A 15,795-nucleotide genomic window follows, 5' to 3' on the forward strand; every position below is an offset into this window, starting at 1 on the left:
GCCGAGCGCGGAGGGGCTGCGGCGAGGGGCGCGGAGGCGGCCGGGGCGGTGCGGGCCGGGCCGGGCGGCGGCGGGGGCGGCCCAGCGCGGGCGGCGAGGCAGCGCGGGCGGCAGAACCTCCCCCCAACGGGCCGCCAGGCGGAAGTAGCGCGGCCGGAAGCGCGGGCGATAGAGTCGCCGCGGGGGGGGGGAGCGGCGCTCAGCCCGCGCGGCCGAGCCACGGCGGCCGGAAGCGCACACCATAGAGTCGAGCCTCGGCGGCCTTAGGACCCGCCCCCCGGCGCGCGGCCGCTGCTCGACACCGGCGTGCGGAGCCGTCCCCGGGACCTCCCGCCGGGACCCGGGCCCAGCCGCGGGTCGCCCCGCAGCTCCATCCCCCCTGCGCCGCGGGGAGTGGTCACAGGGGAAGCGCTCCCCTGCCCGCCACGCCTCGTGCGCGCTCTTCACGGTGAGGGAACGAGGGGCAGGGCGCTGGGAACCGACGGCACCGAGGCAGGACGGCACCGGCACCGCCCGAGACGCGGGCAGGCTCCGAGCGAGCCCACGGGGACCGTGACAGGAGCAACCCCCATACACTGAGCTCGGCCGCCCCTCCCGTCCCTTATATAGCCCGGAGCCCCGCCCACCGGCCAATCCGCGCGGGCTGGCAGCCAGCTCCCGGGCTCTCATTGGCCGCGGGGCGGGCCGAACCGCCCCCTCCCCCCGCGCCGCAGCTCGCTCCCGGCTTCTCCTGCGGTGCGCGCGCGGGCGCCCCCTATCGCGCTGTGGTACTCCGAGCCCCGCCCACCGACCAATCCGCGGAGGCGGGGGGCGCACGTCCGGGTTCTCATTGGCCGGCGGGAAAGCGGCCCCGCCCCCGACGGCGCGTTACGCAGCGCGGCGGTTGGCGGCGGCCCGTCGGCGGCGGAGTGACGCCTGGGGACCGGGAGGCGCCGGGCGAGCCCGGTAAGTGAGCGCCCCGCGCCCGCCCGCCCGCGCCGCGCCCCCCTCGGGCCGCAGCCGTCTCGGGCCCGGCGCTTCCGGCAGGCTCGGGGCGCGGCCCCGGCTGACAGGGCCGGCGGGCGCGGCTCGGTCCGACTCGCCCGGCCCGGCCCGGCCTAGCGCGACCCGGCCCGGCTGACGGCGCGTCCTGCCCGCAGGGTGTGCGGCTGCGGCATGTCGGAGGGCGAGTCCAAGCAGGTGCCGAGCGGCGGCTCCGACTCAAAGCCGGAGCCCGCGTCGTCCGGCCCGGGAATGACCTCGGTGTCTGCGCCGGTGGCTTCCGCGGCGCCCCCGGAGGAGGAGGAGGAGGAGGAAAGCGAGGACGAGTCCGAGATCCTCGAGGAGTCCCCGTGCGGCCGCTGGCAGAAGCGACGCGAGGAGGTCAGTGCCGGAGGCCGGTTCTCGGGGCTGGGCCTCGGGGTGTGCGGGGAGAGGCCTGGGAGCTGCGGGCACGGCATCAGCGCGGGGCCCGGGCCCGCCCTGCCGGCTGCTCCCGGGCCAGCCCGAGCCCGGGCGACGACGGTCTGTCACGGCCCTCGTTGAGCGCTGCCTGCTTTTCTCCCCGTGTGTTTGTAGCGTTGAAAGCTCTTCTGAACAGGTGGTGTCGGGGCCAGCTGTTGCTGCTGCGTCGAGAGAGGGTTATTTCTAGCGTTTATACATGTGTCTTGTTTCCCAGATCTTTTGTTCTGGGGATAATGAGGACCAGTGCCTGGACAGTACTTGGCGTTCGGTAGGGAGTATGAAGTGAGTGGTACGTGCTTCTAGCTGTGCGATCTCGTCTGCTTTTGAGTTACATGTTAGCTTTGGTTTGCTTTAGAGTCTTCAGTTAAGATAAAGCACAACCAGTTCATGCAGACTTGTATCTTGGCTTGTCCAATTTGCGTTTACTTCTTGGTGCATGTATTGGAATTGTCCTGTACAATGACATGAGTAGATTGGATCTTCCTGGTCTGGAGCTCTTTTTTTTCCCATTCCTTGCTGTGTTCTGTTTGTCTTCTTGAAGGCTGTCTTCAGAAGTTGGTTTCTGCTTTGTGTTGCTTCAGTGAAGCAAGCTCTGTAGCTGAGAAAGTCTTAATTCAAGTGCTGACGTAGTCTTAAACAAGTCAGGATGAGTATAGAAGTGTCGACGTTAACAGATAAAAATGCAGGGCAGTACGAACTTTGGCGGTGGTGAAAGAGTCATTTGTTTTGATGTAAATTTGGAGGTCAAAATAAGGTCAAGTATTCCATCAATTTCTTTACTTTTTTTTTTTTTTTTTTTTTGCTCAAAAGCTGTTCTGGTCTTGTTAACATAAGCTAATTGCTAGCAAGGTGTAATAACAATGCGCTGTTTTTTGGTGAAGCTGTGAAACTTGGATGGGGGGAGGGATGTTCGTGTAAGGCTTTAATTCTGTTCTCTGGAATATATTCCTTACAATAACCTGAAACTACGGCTAGATTTTTTTTTTTTTTAAAACAATCTGTGCTGAATCAATGCACAGGGAAGGCTTGGGGAATGAATTGCAGAATCCTATTATAGTTTAGGTTGGAAGGGACCTTAAAGATCATCCAGTTCCAATCCCACCCGACATGGCCAGGGACAACTTTCAGTATAGCAGGTTGCCCAAAGCCCTGTCCACACTGGACTTGAACGCTTCCAGGAATTGGGCATCCACAGCTTCTCTGGGCAGCCTATTCCAGTGTCTCACCACCTCTGTAGTAAAAAACCTCTTTCTGTTTTCTGCTCTAAATCTTCCCTGTTTTAGTTTAAAACCATTACCCCTTTTCTTATCGCTATACTCCATGACAAAGAGTTCCTGCCCATTTTTCCTGTAGGTCCCCTTTAGGTATTGGAAAGTCATTATAGGGTCTCTCTTGAGCCTTCTCTTCTGTAGCCTGAACAACCCCTACACCCTCAGCTTCTCTTCACAGGAGAGGTACCCTAGCTCTTATAAAGCTAATGTTCAGTTCATGTGGTCTTTTCAGTATATTTTAAAACAGATTGATGTAGAAAGATTAGTTTCCTTCTAGTATTTTCCATACTGTCCTACATAAAAAGAAAGTTTTGGTAGGTTTAGTATTTTCTTTGGATTTCAGTTTTCCCATCTACAGACAAATAAAAGCTCACACTCAAGAAGTTCCTTAAAATTTTGCCATGAGTAAATTACTGACTTCTGTCTTGGGAATGAAGGTGACTGGTTGGTTTGAATGCAGACCATTCTCGTGTTAGATGTATGAGCTTTGCTCCACCTCACGGATAAAGAAAGGGCAACAGATTAACTGTTGAAGGCCACAAAATGAATTGATGACAGATCTGGGGTAAACTCAGGGTCTCTTCTCAGCTTTTTATCTGTCAGGGTGTACTGTCTTCCTGCAGGAAATGCTAAACATTTATGAGTGTGTTTGTTGCACTCTGTGGTTGCCTTCAGGTGGGCCTTATGTCTCAAATGTGTGCATGAAAAACATATTCTGCTAGTGATCATGCAATTAAGTTATGTTTTGTCTCTTAATTTTACATGTAAATTTGTGGCTTGATTAGATCTGAGCTTGTACAGTGTGATTTGTTTACTTTAAATGCATGACATCCCCCCTGCTGTCTTCAGCTTTTGGACTGAGCTGTGCCCTGGAGTAAACTTCGACTGCAGATGTTCCAGCATGAAACTTATTCTGGAATAATACCTTTGCTTTCTGAGCATCCTGGTATACCAGAGTAAAACATCTCGTGTACCAAAGTAGCGTCCTTGTAAAGCTCTGATAACGTGATCGCTCAGTCAGCACTGGTTATTCCGGTCAGTGTACCCATGCAGACAAGCTCTTACTCACCGTCTCTTTGGCAGCGAGGAGGAGTTACTCCATGAAAAAGGAATGTTGTCACCTCCCCTCCCACCAGTGATGCAATCCTGATTCAGTATATCGCCAGTGTCTTCTTTAGATGCTGAATTAAGCAGCCACTTTTGAAGCAACGTAATGTAATAGGGAGAGAAAACAGCACGTGACTGCAGAGACAGATTTTGTGCACAACGTGTGGTCTGGTATTTTCCAGATTTTAAGTTCTTTCCTCCTCAGTTTGAGTTGCGTATTTGGAAATGTTAACCTTGTTTGTTTATTTTGTTTTAATAAACACACGCTCTGTGATCATCTTCCCGGAGCACAGATGACACGGAGTATGGGGGCTGTATGGGCGGGAGCACTGCGAGTCTGAGGGAGCCGACTGTCACTGGAGTCTGGTGTGAACATAAGGGTGTGAGTGCTCAGGCTATTCATTTCACGTTAGCAGATTCCGGCAGAATCAATTTTTTCGTGATCGCTTTTGCACCTTGTGTGTGCTCCCGGAGAGGCTTCCAAACGCCATCTAGTCGCAGGCCAACAGAACAGGTCTTCGTGGCCGAGTATTTCTGTTCTCGTTTCACTTCTGTTACGCTCCTAAACTGCCTTAGGAAGGCTTCTCCGCTCGGAGGGAGCTCTCCTCATGCAGCCCCGTCCCTCCACCAGCCGGGGCTTTCGGGACCAGCTCCCGCGGCGCGGGCGGCCCCGGCGGCCTGAGGGGAGCGCAGCGGGCGGGCCGGGCCCTGCCGGAGCCGCGCGGCCCTGCCCGGACTGACACCTCCCGCAGCCAATGGCGCGCGGAGAGAGGGCATTACATCACCGCCGCGTGCTCCCATTGGCTGCTCCCGGCCCCGGCTGCAGCGCCGCTGCCTGGCGGCTTCCCGGGGGTTTGCCTCGGGGCTGCGCCGCCCTGCGGCGGGCAGGGGTCGGGGTCAGGGGTCAGGGCCAGGGTTAGGGTCAGGGTCAGGGTTAGGGTTGGGTGAGCGCGGTCCCGGCAGGAGCGTCCCTCTGACAGAGCAGTGGAACATAAGTTACCAGAGCACTCCCTCTTCTGCACTGGACGTCTTCCCAGGCCTCTCGTTATTCATTGTGTCTTTGTGTCACTACAATGATCTAATCCCATGGGAGGCAGCAGCCTTACCCCGTGCCCAGGTTTCCGAGTACTCTGTGTCTTAGCTGGCACACCAAGCTTACTGCGTGTCCTGAGCAAATCAGCAAGTCGGTGGTGCAGGAAAGTGTTTGTTGGTGGTGCAGTCAGGTTAGCAGGATCGTGTGGTTGTTCACTCATATTTTAGGTACAATAACCTAGTCTGAACTGTGTCAACTAGTATAACTTCAAATCTGCTTAAATGTCAATTGTAGAAAGTGGTTCTGTTAATTGATTGTAATTTTTCCTAGAGACAGGGAACTTCTGTAGCATGAAATGTGTAATAGATGTGAAAGTTTGGAGTAGTCTTTTAAAATTAAACATCACTGTGTATTATCTAAGATGCTATTTTAACTAGATAGAGAATGCTTATCTTCCCCTAAGTTCTCTTTCTTCAGGAAAATGTAATGAATAGTGATGTGGTTAAGCTTCGTCATTCCTTAAAATAGAAAGACTAGTTCAATTGGAAGGGATCTTCAAAGGTCATCCAGTCCAACTTCCTGACCACTTCAAGGCTAACCAAAAGTTAAACCATATTAATAAGGACATTATCCAAATGCCTCTTGAATGCTGACAGGCGTGGGGCATCGACCTCCTCACTTGTAAGCCTGTTCCAGTGTTTGACCATCCTCGTGGTAAAGAATTCTTTCCTAATGTCCACTCTGAACTTCACATGGCCCAGCTTTGTGCCATTCCCTCTTGTCCTGTCATCACTTCTCAGGGAGCAGAGACTGGCACATCCCTCTGTGCTTCCCCTCCTCAGGCAGTTGCAGAGCAGTGAGGTTGCCTCTCAGCATTCTCTCCTTCAGACCAGACAACCCAAGTGTCCTCAGCCTCTCCTTTTAGAACATGCCTTCCAGCCTGGCTGGTAAAACCAGCTTTGTTGCCCTCAGTACTTTAACATACTTTTTATATTGTGGAGCCCAGAATTGCATACAATACTTGAGGTGAGGCTGTGCCAATACTAAATACAGCGGGAGAATCACCTCTTTGGACTGGCTAGCTATGGTTTGTTTAATGCACCCCAGAATGTGTTTATCCTCTTGGCTGCCAGGGTGCACTGCTAGCTCATGTTTAGCCTGCTGTCACCAGCATCCCCAAATCCCTTTCTGCTGAGCTGCTCTCCAGCTACTTGTCCCGCAGTCTGTACCTATGTCCAGCATTACTCCGTCCCAGCTGCAGCACCTGGCATTTACCATGTTGAACTTCATGTGGTTGCTGATTGCCCAATGCTCTAGTTTGTCTAGATCCCTTTGCAAGGCCTCTTGTCCCTCCAGGGAGTCAGCTGCACCTCCCAGTGTAGTGTCATCAGCAAACGTGCTGAGGATGCGCTCCACTCCCGCATCCAGACCATTGATAAAAACGTTGAACAGAACCAACCCTGGAACTGAGCCTGGGGGAGTGCTGCTGGTGAGCATCTGCTGCCAGTCAGACATAGCCCTGCTCGCTACGGCCCTTTGAGCTCTACTGTTGAGTCAGTTCATCACCCATACCTGAAGGGTGAAATTGCTGTTAGAGATGGTTGGTGGGGAGGGAGTGTGTGGTGATGTGGCTCCTCCCATAGGGTACTTATTCTTCTGTTGGAAATACAGGAAGATACAAGAGAAGAGCTATGACCAATCTCAGCATTTTTAGGTATTTCTACTGTCCTTAAGTGCTGCAGGGACAAATGACAATCTGCTTTCTCATGCTGCTGCTGTGTGTATACATTGCACACATTGGTCTTCAGGTGTGTTGCAAATTTAATTGCTCTCCTATCTGAGTTGAATCCCTTTCTGCAATTGTAACCATGCTTGTGGTTGCTCTCCAAACACATCCAAAGGTGAAGCTTTAGCCTTTGCAAGTGATTGAAGATGAGCTTTTAACAGGCGATTACTGTCTCCTGGAAGAGAGACATAAAGTACCCACAACTTGGAGTTAGTGGAATCACAGGAGGGGAGACCGAGACCGATAGATTCTTCAGGCCCTGGGTCTCCAAGCTTGTGCTTGCCTTGGTTCCTTTTGCCTTTTCAGCCTGACAAAGCCCTCTTTTTCTGCTGTCCCTGTGTGACACTACATTTTTCTCTTTCAGTCAGCATGCATAAATAATTTATTTCTCTTAGGTTGTCCAAGTGTTTTCAGAATTATCTGCTGCATTTAGACTATGCCTCTTGGGAATAGTATTATAGAGATGGATTGTAGCAATGTACTTGAAGTACATTTTTAGACTTCTGATACTGGTAGGTATTAAACTTGAGACGTTGGTAGGAGCTTAGACTTGGTGCTGACCATCCCTGAGAATTACCCAGATTAAACAGAAAAGTTCCCCAGGTATACCTGCAGGAAGACTTGTGCTCTGCTGCAGCAGAATCTTACTTTTCAGAATTTTCAGCTTGGTATTGGTGTGGAACTTGGCAAGCCCATCTTATGGGGAGGGACTTGACCATCCAAGTCTGTGAATGATTCTACAGTTTGTCACTTAATAGTTATATACTGACAGATTGATTGATAGATTTAAATAGATTTAAGATTTAGATTTTGACAGATCTATTGATAGACTTCTTTCTATCTGTTTTCTGGGTAGGAAATCACTATGTGATTGACTGTGTCTTGGTACAAGCCAAGACATTTTAATACTTTGTTGACATCAAAGGTCAGTTTTTTTTTTTTTTTTTCCCTGAAAAAGACACTTTTGTCAGACTTGTCTGCTAAGGCTAAGAACTTGTGGCTGTTATTGTGAAACTGAGAGGGATTAATCAAGTTGCATTAATTTCCCCTTCAGCATTTAAATGGTTGCATTTAAAAGCCATGTGATATTTTACAAGGGTGCTTGTTGCTGTACAGCTTCAAGGTGATGAGAAATGCATATAGTAATGAGGCAATTCCTTGTAACAGTAAGTAACCTATTTAATGCTGTTGAATGGATCTGTATCATATTTTGAATGTGGGAGCAAGCAGGTTCCCTTTTAAGGTATGTATATGAGTGTGTCTGTAATAGTTATGAGAGAAGGTGTCTAGCGTATCCACATCTGCTCAGTCTTCCACTTCTGCAGGCCCCTTGTGAGGTATATTTAATTGTGGTACAGCTTTTGCTGAATGTTGCTTCATTTCTTCATACAGAAGACTTTGAGTGATGCCTGGTATTGAAAGGAAGAAAGAGAAAACAGAAGAAAGGGGGCTGGTCTCTGCTTGGATATTGCATGTGCCCTTTTCCTCAAAGATTGTACTTCTTTCCTGCAGATTCTAAAATCCAGTGATAATTTCTGGGGTGTCTGAAAGGTGATGTTTGAGCTCTGCTAACCATCAGTGACCTCAATTGAGAAAGAAATGGCCTTGTGCTTGTCTAATTGTTGTCCTGTGCTTGATGTATTACTGACTTTTCTGCAAACTCAGCTGCTGGACCACGTTTTGTATTATGCCACCATTTCAGTGACTTCCGAGATCCATAGATTCTTTTTTGCCTCATCCCTGAGGAAAATCTCCTGTATATAAGTGTCTGTGCATGCACTGGTTGCTATGTTGATTGGTTCTTGTTTTCCTGTCTCTAGTATTTCCTACGTCAGGTAAGCTAGATGAACTGTGCAGTCCTTCATAACTTCTTTTACTGTGGTGTGCAGGCTAAGGTAGGATGAAGAAGTTCAATGTGGACCTGGATATCAGGTCATGTGCAAAACTTGTGTGCCAGTATTTGAGGCAGCGTACGTTGTTCCCGTGGGTATATATGAGTTTAGTGCTTCGTTCTTGCTGTTCATTATATCCTGTTGCTGAAAGCTCAGAGTTAATACAGGTAGCACCAGTGTCTTCACTACACTGCTGTTACTGTGCTTCTCCTAATTACAGTCCTTGTTGGCGTTTGGACAGAGAGTTCCCAGTTTGGTGGCTGAGTGTTACAGCTGGATTGTAATGCTTCGGCAAGCATGCTCTCCTGGTCCGTGCTAGCTCTATGGAACAATGAAGTGGTGATCTATGAGGAGTTGAACCCAGCAAGACACGAAATGAGATGCTGAGTCTACTACATCTTTATTTTATCTCCTTTGTCTTGTCAGTCCTAGTGGGAGTCTACTTTTCTATATTTAATATGGAGCCAGTTGGTGACTTTTCCATTTGGATTTACATTTCTTTAAGGAGCCAGAATGTGGGATTCTTGGAGAGGAAATGCCGACAGACTGGGTGTTTGTATTCTGTGATGCTTGAGTCTGATTTCTCAGCTGCTGTTGTGACAGAAAAGAAGCTCACTGAGGTAGTAAAATATAAGCATCAGTCTGTCTTTTTCTATCATACCTCTGTGTTTCTTTATGTGGGAAAATGAAGTGCCATTCTCTGGAAAGGTAGCATTTTAGATGCTCTGAGCTTTGGGCTCTGCTGCTGGAGAGTGGAAGCGTAGCAGAGACTTAAAGCAAACTAAACTAGTACGAGGAGGGCTGCCAACTTCTTGACAGGCTTTGGCAATGTTCCTGTATTTTTAGCTGATGGAGACTAATGCCAGGATATAGTTCTTAGGATTTTACTTCACTGTTGGGAACATACTCAGAAGGAGTATGTGCACCCTTTTAACTTTTTTGTTGGCTCATTTGGGACTTCATGGAAGGAACAAACACTTGATATGTGCTTGAATGAGATGAGGGGCACTGCAGAGTGTGGAGGGAATTGAGCCTTTGTCTTGGGCCTGTTGTCTACAGACCCATTGTGTTCTTGCTTACTAACTGCAACAGACGGCTGGTAGCTTTCTTAGTGCCTCATCAGCCAGCATCACTTCTCAGTCTTTATGCTGCCTCAGTGGAGAGCAGGCACAGCTACAGCAGCTGTCTGCTTTTCTAACTTTCCTGGGTGGTTAGAAGTGCAATTTACAGTCCAGCAGTCTGTGACTAAGGTATAGGGTTTGCTTTGCATTCTTAGGGAGCAGTTCTTTAGAGGAAAAAAAAAAAGTGTTCCATGTAGTTTACTGGCAGCACCAAAGCTTTCCTGTTAACAATTCTTTGTGCTGGCACATAGAGAAAAAGGAGCACGCTTGCACAGAAAGTAGTATTAAAAGATTAATAAAAAGAACACAAGTGGTGGTGATCAGGCACAGGACTTGGCTAGTGATTAATCTTGAACCCTCTCTCTCCACATTTTTGGCCCTTCCCTCAACATCTCAGGTTCAAGCTGGATATCAGAAAAAGGTTTTTCACCAAGAGGGTGATCAGGCACTGGAACAGGCTCCCCAGCGATGTGGTCACAGCACAGAGCCTGCCAGAGTTAAAGAAACCTTTGGACAACACTCTGACACATGACCTGATTTATTTATTTATTTATTTTTGTGGGGTCCCAGGAGTTGGACTTGATGATCCCTGTGGGTCCTCTCCAACTCGGATATTCTATGGTATCCTGAGTACTGTACCAAATTCCTCCTGTTAGATCCCAAATTGCCCATCCCTGACATTCCAAGTACTGCGTTCCTCTACACAGCATCTCCACTTGGTTTACATAATATTGCTGAAGCTGCTTCTCCTGTTGAATTGCTTAGATGGATTTTCCTTAGTGGGATGACGACTTAATCACTCACCTTTGTGGCTTTGGGAGTCCTTGGGTCCAGTGTTCAATCCATCATTGATTAGGCTACCTGATTTCCCCACTTTGTTGTGGGTCTTCAGATTATTGATGTGGTTCTTACTTCTCCTTTGAATAGCCCTTACCCAGATACTTTTCCCAAGCAGTTTGCTGAAACTTGGAGTTTATACCTCCCAAATTTTGAATTTGTAGTTGCCAAGTTGTGTTCTCCAGGGAGTTGCTATAAGCCCTTCTGTTATGCTTTTAAAATGATAATTGTAGCTTGTAATTACGTCTCTGTTGCACAATCTTAGGGTGAAATCACACAGTTTGTCTGACAACGCTGTTCTCTGTGGTTGTAGTTCTGAATTCTGCTCAGGGCTTAGAGCGACCAGATATGTGTTGGTACCTGTATCATTAGCATGAATGCCTTCTTTCCTTCCTTCCCTCCTTCCTTGGTTAGAGTACAGTCGTGTGGGCTGACTGGGTGTTGTAGGGCTGCGTAAACAGCAGTGAACTGTGAGGCAGCAGTCCCTTCTTTTTAGACTGGATGTTCTGCTGCAGAAGAGTGGACTATGCAAGTAAGAATTAAAATAGTTTCAGTTGGAAGGGGCTTACAAAGATCATCAAGTTCAACTGTCAGATTACTTCAGGGCTGACCCAAAGTTAAAACATACCATTAAGAGGAATATCCAAATGCCCCTTAAACATGGACAGGCATGGGGCGCAACCACCTTTCTGGGAAGCTTGTTCCGGTGTCTAACTGCTCCCTTGGTAAAGAAGTGTTTGTAATGCTCTGAATCTCCCCTGATGCAGCCTTGAGCCATTCCCATGTGTCCTGTCATTAGATACCAGGGAGAAAAGATGAGCACCTCCTGCTCCTCAGGAAGTTGTAGAGAGCAATGAGAGACCAACCTCCCTTTCTCTAAGCCTAACAAACCGAGTGTTCTCAGGCTCTCCTTATAGGACACGCGTTTCAGCCCTTTTACCAGCTTTGTAGCCCTCCTCTGGACACATTAAAGTATCTTAATATCCTTTTTACATTGTGTGCCCAGAGCTGCACACAGTATTCAAGGTGAGACCTCACTAATGCTGAATACACTGGGAGAATCACCTCTTTGGACCATCTGGCTGCTGTGTGCTTAGTGCACCCCAGAATACGGTGTCCCCTTTTGGCTGCCAGGGTGCACTCCTGGCTCATATTGAGCCTGCTATCAACCAGCACTGCTTTCCAGCTGCTCATCTCCCAGTCCGTACTTACCTCCAGTGTTATTCCATCCCAAGTGCAGAATTCAGTGTTTGTTCTTGTTAATTTCATGCTGTTGCTCCAATTTACCTAGATCCCCCTGCAAGGCCTCTCTTCCCTTGTGAGTCAACAGCACCTCATGGTGTAGTATTGTCTGTGTGCCACCAGCTGGCTCATGGTCAACTTGTCATCCACCAGGACCCCCAGGTCTTTCCCACAGAGCTCCTCTCCAGCAGGTCATCCCCCAGCCTGTACTGATACCTGTGGTTGTTCCTTCCCAGGTGCAGGACTCTACACTTGCTCTTGTTAAACCTCATTTGGTTTCTTCCTGCCCAGGTCTCCAGCTTGTCCAGGTCTCGCTGAATGGCAGCACAGCCTTCTGGTGTGTCGGCCACTCCTTCCAGCTTTGTGTCATCGGCATACTTGCTGAGGGCAGACACTATTCCCTCATCAAGGTTGTCGATGAAGATGTTCAACAAGATTAGACACAGCACTGACCCCTGGGGAAAACAGCTAGTCACAGGCCTCCAGCCGGACTCTGCGCCAAGCACCACCCTCTGAGCTCAGACAGTCAGCCAATTCTCAACCCAGCTTACTGCCCACTCATCCACCCCACACTTTCTCAGCTTTGCCAGCAGGATATCATGGGAGACAGCATCAAAAGCCTTGCTAAAGTCAAGGTAGATGATATCCACCGCTCTCCCCCCCCCCCCCATCTCCCCAGCTGGTGATGCCATCATAGAAGGCAATGAGTTTGGTCGAGCACGACTTCCCCTTGGTGAATCCATGCTGACTACTCCCCATAACCTTCTTCTCTTCCAAATGCTTGGAGATGGCCTCCAGAACAAGCTGTTCCAACACCTTTCCAGGGACGGAGGTGAGACTGACTGGCCTGTAGTTGCCCAGATCCTTCTTGAAGACCGGAGTGACACTGGCTATCCTCCAGTCCTCAGGCACCTCTCCTGTTCTCCAGGACCCTTCAAAGATAGTAGATCAGAAGATCACTGAAAATTAAACAAGTTAAAATAGTCCCAAGTTACTCAAAAGTCATCCAGGAAGTTTTTGTAAAGCAAGGACTAACTGTAACATTGCTTCTAATTGTGACATGTTAAGCTTGTAGCTTTCCATCAATCACTGATAGCTGCTTGGAGGCAATAGCTGTCCGTAACTGTCAGGAAAGTACAGGACAAATGCCAGAACATGCTTTGTGAGGACTTAAGATTCTATTTTGCTGAGCATGGAGAGGGATGTGTAGCAGTGATTTGGCAACCAGAGTGAAGGATGAATTTGCTTTAGCCTTTCCAGTTGTCTGTCTGCATTTTTTCCCCTCTTACTCTTCTGTCCTCCTTACTCTACCGTTGAATCTCCTCTTGAATTGAGAATTACGCTCAGTGTTGTGCTATGGATTTGGTGTCTTGAGTCATGTTTGATACTCTAGAATATGCCTATGAGTCATGGAAATTATTCATATTTGGTAAGCTTGCCCAGAAATAGAAGAAGTTATGATAAATAATAAATCTGTATCTGCTGGCTGTACTATCAAGGCAGATTTCAAGTACTTGTCAATACTTGAGGGCTTCAGTAACCCAGTAAAGTGAGAAGCTCTTTGAATAGACAGCAAGTATGATGAAAGAAGAGAATATAGAGGAATGCATGGGCATTGAGTGTGGGTAGTCATGGCTGTATCTTGTCCCTACAGTACTAACACTTAAATGCTTTCTGTTGGCTGGGGTCTTATTTAAACTTTTCTGAAGTTAAAGCCTTTCATCACTCAACTTTATTAATTGTACTGGGAGTTCTTGTACTATGTCATGCCTGAGAGATTTCTCATACTGAAAATTGAAGGAATGAATGTTGTCGTTAAATAGTCTTTCAGCCTTTAACAATGGAACATAACAGGCCTGACCTACTATTCTGATGTCAGTATCAGTGTGTATATAGGGAAAATCACTTTCTTATGATAAATATCATGAGTATCTCCTTGAATAAAATGTTAGAACTTTCACCCCTCAGTTATACAGGAGGCAAAGGGTAGGAGGGGAATAGGGTCATAAGCTGCTTGTCTCCTGTGATTGTTTTTAACAGTTACTTTCTGCAGCTCAGGTTGTCTTTATGTAATTATGGTCTGTGTTCTTTATTCCTATCTGTGTCATGCAAGTGCATCTGGTCTTTATCACAATAATTTACAGCTCAGTTTACTGAGCAATCTGTGTCACTCCAACTACACCGTTATTGTAGTCATTTATCACAACAGTAAGTCATCTGCAGTTTGAGAAAATTGAATATCATTAGGCCTGTTATGATTCTTTTGGAAGATCTCCAAAAAACCCAACCTAAATTGATTGTTGGTCTGTCTAAATTATCAAGCTACTGATGAAGTATCCAGTGAGCAGATGTGTGTAATGCAAACTTTTAAAGTTGGTGTTGTACACTAGTGAAATTAATACCTTAATGGACTCTTTTTTTTTTTTTTTTCATGCACAATTCTTAAGTGTACATGTTTTGTTGGTGTGTTAGTCCTTCTGATCACACTTGTCTTCGGAGCTCAAGTTTCGGTTATTATTAGCATGACCAACAAGTTCTTTGGTACCCCCGTCCTCCATCAAAATTTCTTCATTAAAAAAAAAAAAGCCTTAGATTTTTGTGTATCAGTGTGATCAGCTGGGTGCACTGAGTCTGTACCCAGTCTACTGAAGTTGAAAGTACTGTTCATTGGAAATTTGTTTCCTTTTTATATTAGTATTGTGTTATCAGTAGTCATTTCCTATAGTATAGTGCTTTATTCATGTAAGTTTTGTGGGTGGCAGAACACTTGCATCAATTCATCATTAATGTAATACTGTAGCTGAGACTGAGTACCTTTGGTTGCGTAAAAGCAGCTGCCAAGAGGGAAAGAATTTTTGAGGAAGCCCTTGTGTATGTTGAGAATTTCCCAGCGAATGTGGGATGCTGATGGGGTGAAGGAAGAAAAGGTGAGACAATATTAATAGGAAAAGCTGTGAGATGGCCAAAGCTTCAAGGAGGTAATATATGTAGAAGGTGAGTCTGGAATGCTAGGCAAATCTCTGTATTGACTTTTACTTCAACGGGAGAATTGGATCAGTTGGAAGTGAAGCTATTCTAGGTATGTGGCCAGCTGATGGTGAACTGAAGATTTTTTGTGTGTGTGGTAAAATAAAATACAGATATAAAACATAAATTAACGCATTATAGCCAAAAGGAGGCTTTCACTAGACCAGCTGCGTATGAGGCCTAGATCGTGCTTATCTTTGGGTATGTCCCGTTCCTGAAGTGCCTGTGGACAATCCTGTCCTGGAATGCTCATTTAGTTAAAAGCTGATGAACAACGTTTGTAATACTGAAATGAAGGGTGCATAGTAATGATCTAGTCTTGCTAGCTTAGATCTCATACCTGTTTCCATCCTTTCCATACAGGTGAATCAACGCAATGTCCCAGGGATTGATAGTGCCTACCTGGCCATGGATACAGAGGAAGGTGTGGAAGTGGTTTGGAATGAGGTTCAGTTTTCTGAGCGGAAGAACTTTAAGCTTCAGGAGGTATGTTGACATGTTTCCCAACAAAATGTGGGAAACACCACAGAATCGTTAAGGTTGGAAGCAACCTCTGGAGTTCATCTGGTATAATCTCCCCTGTTCAAACAGGGGTGCTTAGAGCAGGATGCCCAGGGCCATGTCCATATGGCTTTTGAAGATTTCCAAGGAGGGAAACTCAACTACCTTTCTTGTCAACCTATTGCAGTGCTCTGTCACCTCTACAGTAAAAACACATTGCACCAGGGTGACAGGCCTTGCATTAGGGTGTAATTATAGATACTGATTCATGTGGGTTATTGGCTGTGTCTGTAACTCTTCTCTACTTCCTTAAACATAGCAAAAATGAAGCCTGATTTCTGAAGAAAACATGACTGAAACTGTTGCTGCACTACATCTAGAGGCTTTTGTGTTGGTTGAGTCTTGGTGATCAAACAATGCAGTATAAGATGAAATCAGATGCTGATTCTTGTTGGCATAGGAGCTTGATGTGTTGTTTTGCGTATTGTGTTGTTTAAGGGGACCCAGACCTGAGAAGCAAGTAAGGTGTGGGCTG

The 15,795-nt window shown here is 47.5% G+C and overlaps 1 protein-coding gene across 2 annotated transcripts in view; it reads left to right on the forward strand.

Annotated features, from left to right (window-relative positions):
* Positions 1-888: 888 nt before the first annotated feature.
* Positions 889-15,795, forward strand: part of NRBP1 (nuclear receptor binding protein 1) — a 39,810-nt gene continuing 24,903 nt past the window's right edge. For both annotated transcript variants that reach the window (XM_032184860.1, XM_032184861.1), the window contains exons 1-3: positions 889-945; positions 1,140-1,362; positions 15,123-15,245. In XM_032184860.1, the coding sequence (XP_032040751.1) occupies positions 1,156-1,362; positions 15,123-15,245 (330 nt within the window). In that variant the 5' untranslated portion in view covers positions 889-945; positions 1,140-1,155. The remainder of the gene's footprint in view (positions 946-1,139; positions 1,363-15,122; positions 15,246-15,795) is intronic.

The sequence above is a fragment of the Aythya fuligula genome, chromosome 3, assembly GCF_009819795.1.
Source record: "Aythya fuligula isolate bAytFul2 chromosome 3, bAytFul2.pri, whole genome shotgun sequence".
Classification (NCBI taxonomy): Eukaryota; Metazoa; Chordata; class Aves; order Anseriformes; family Anatidae; genus Aythya; species Aythya fuligula.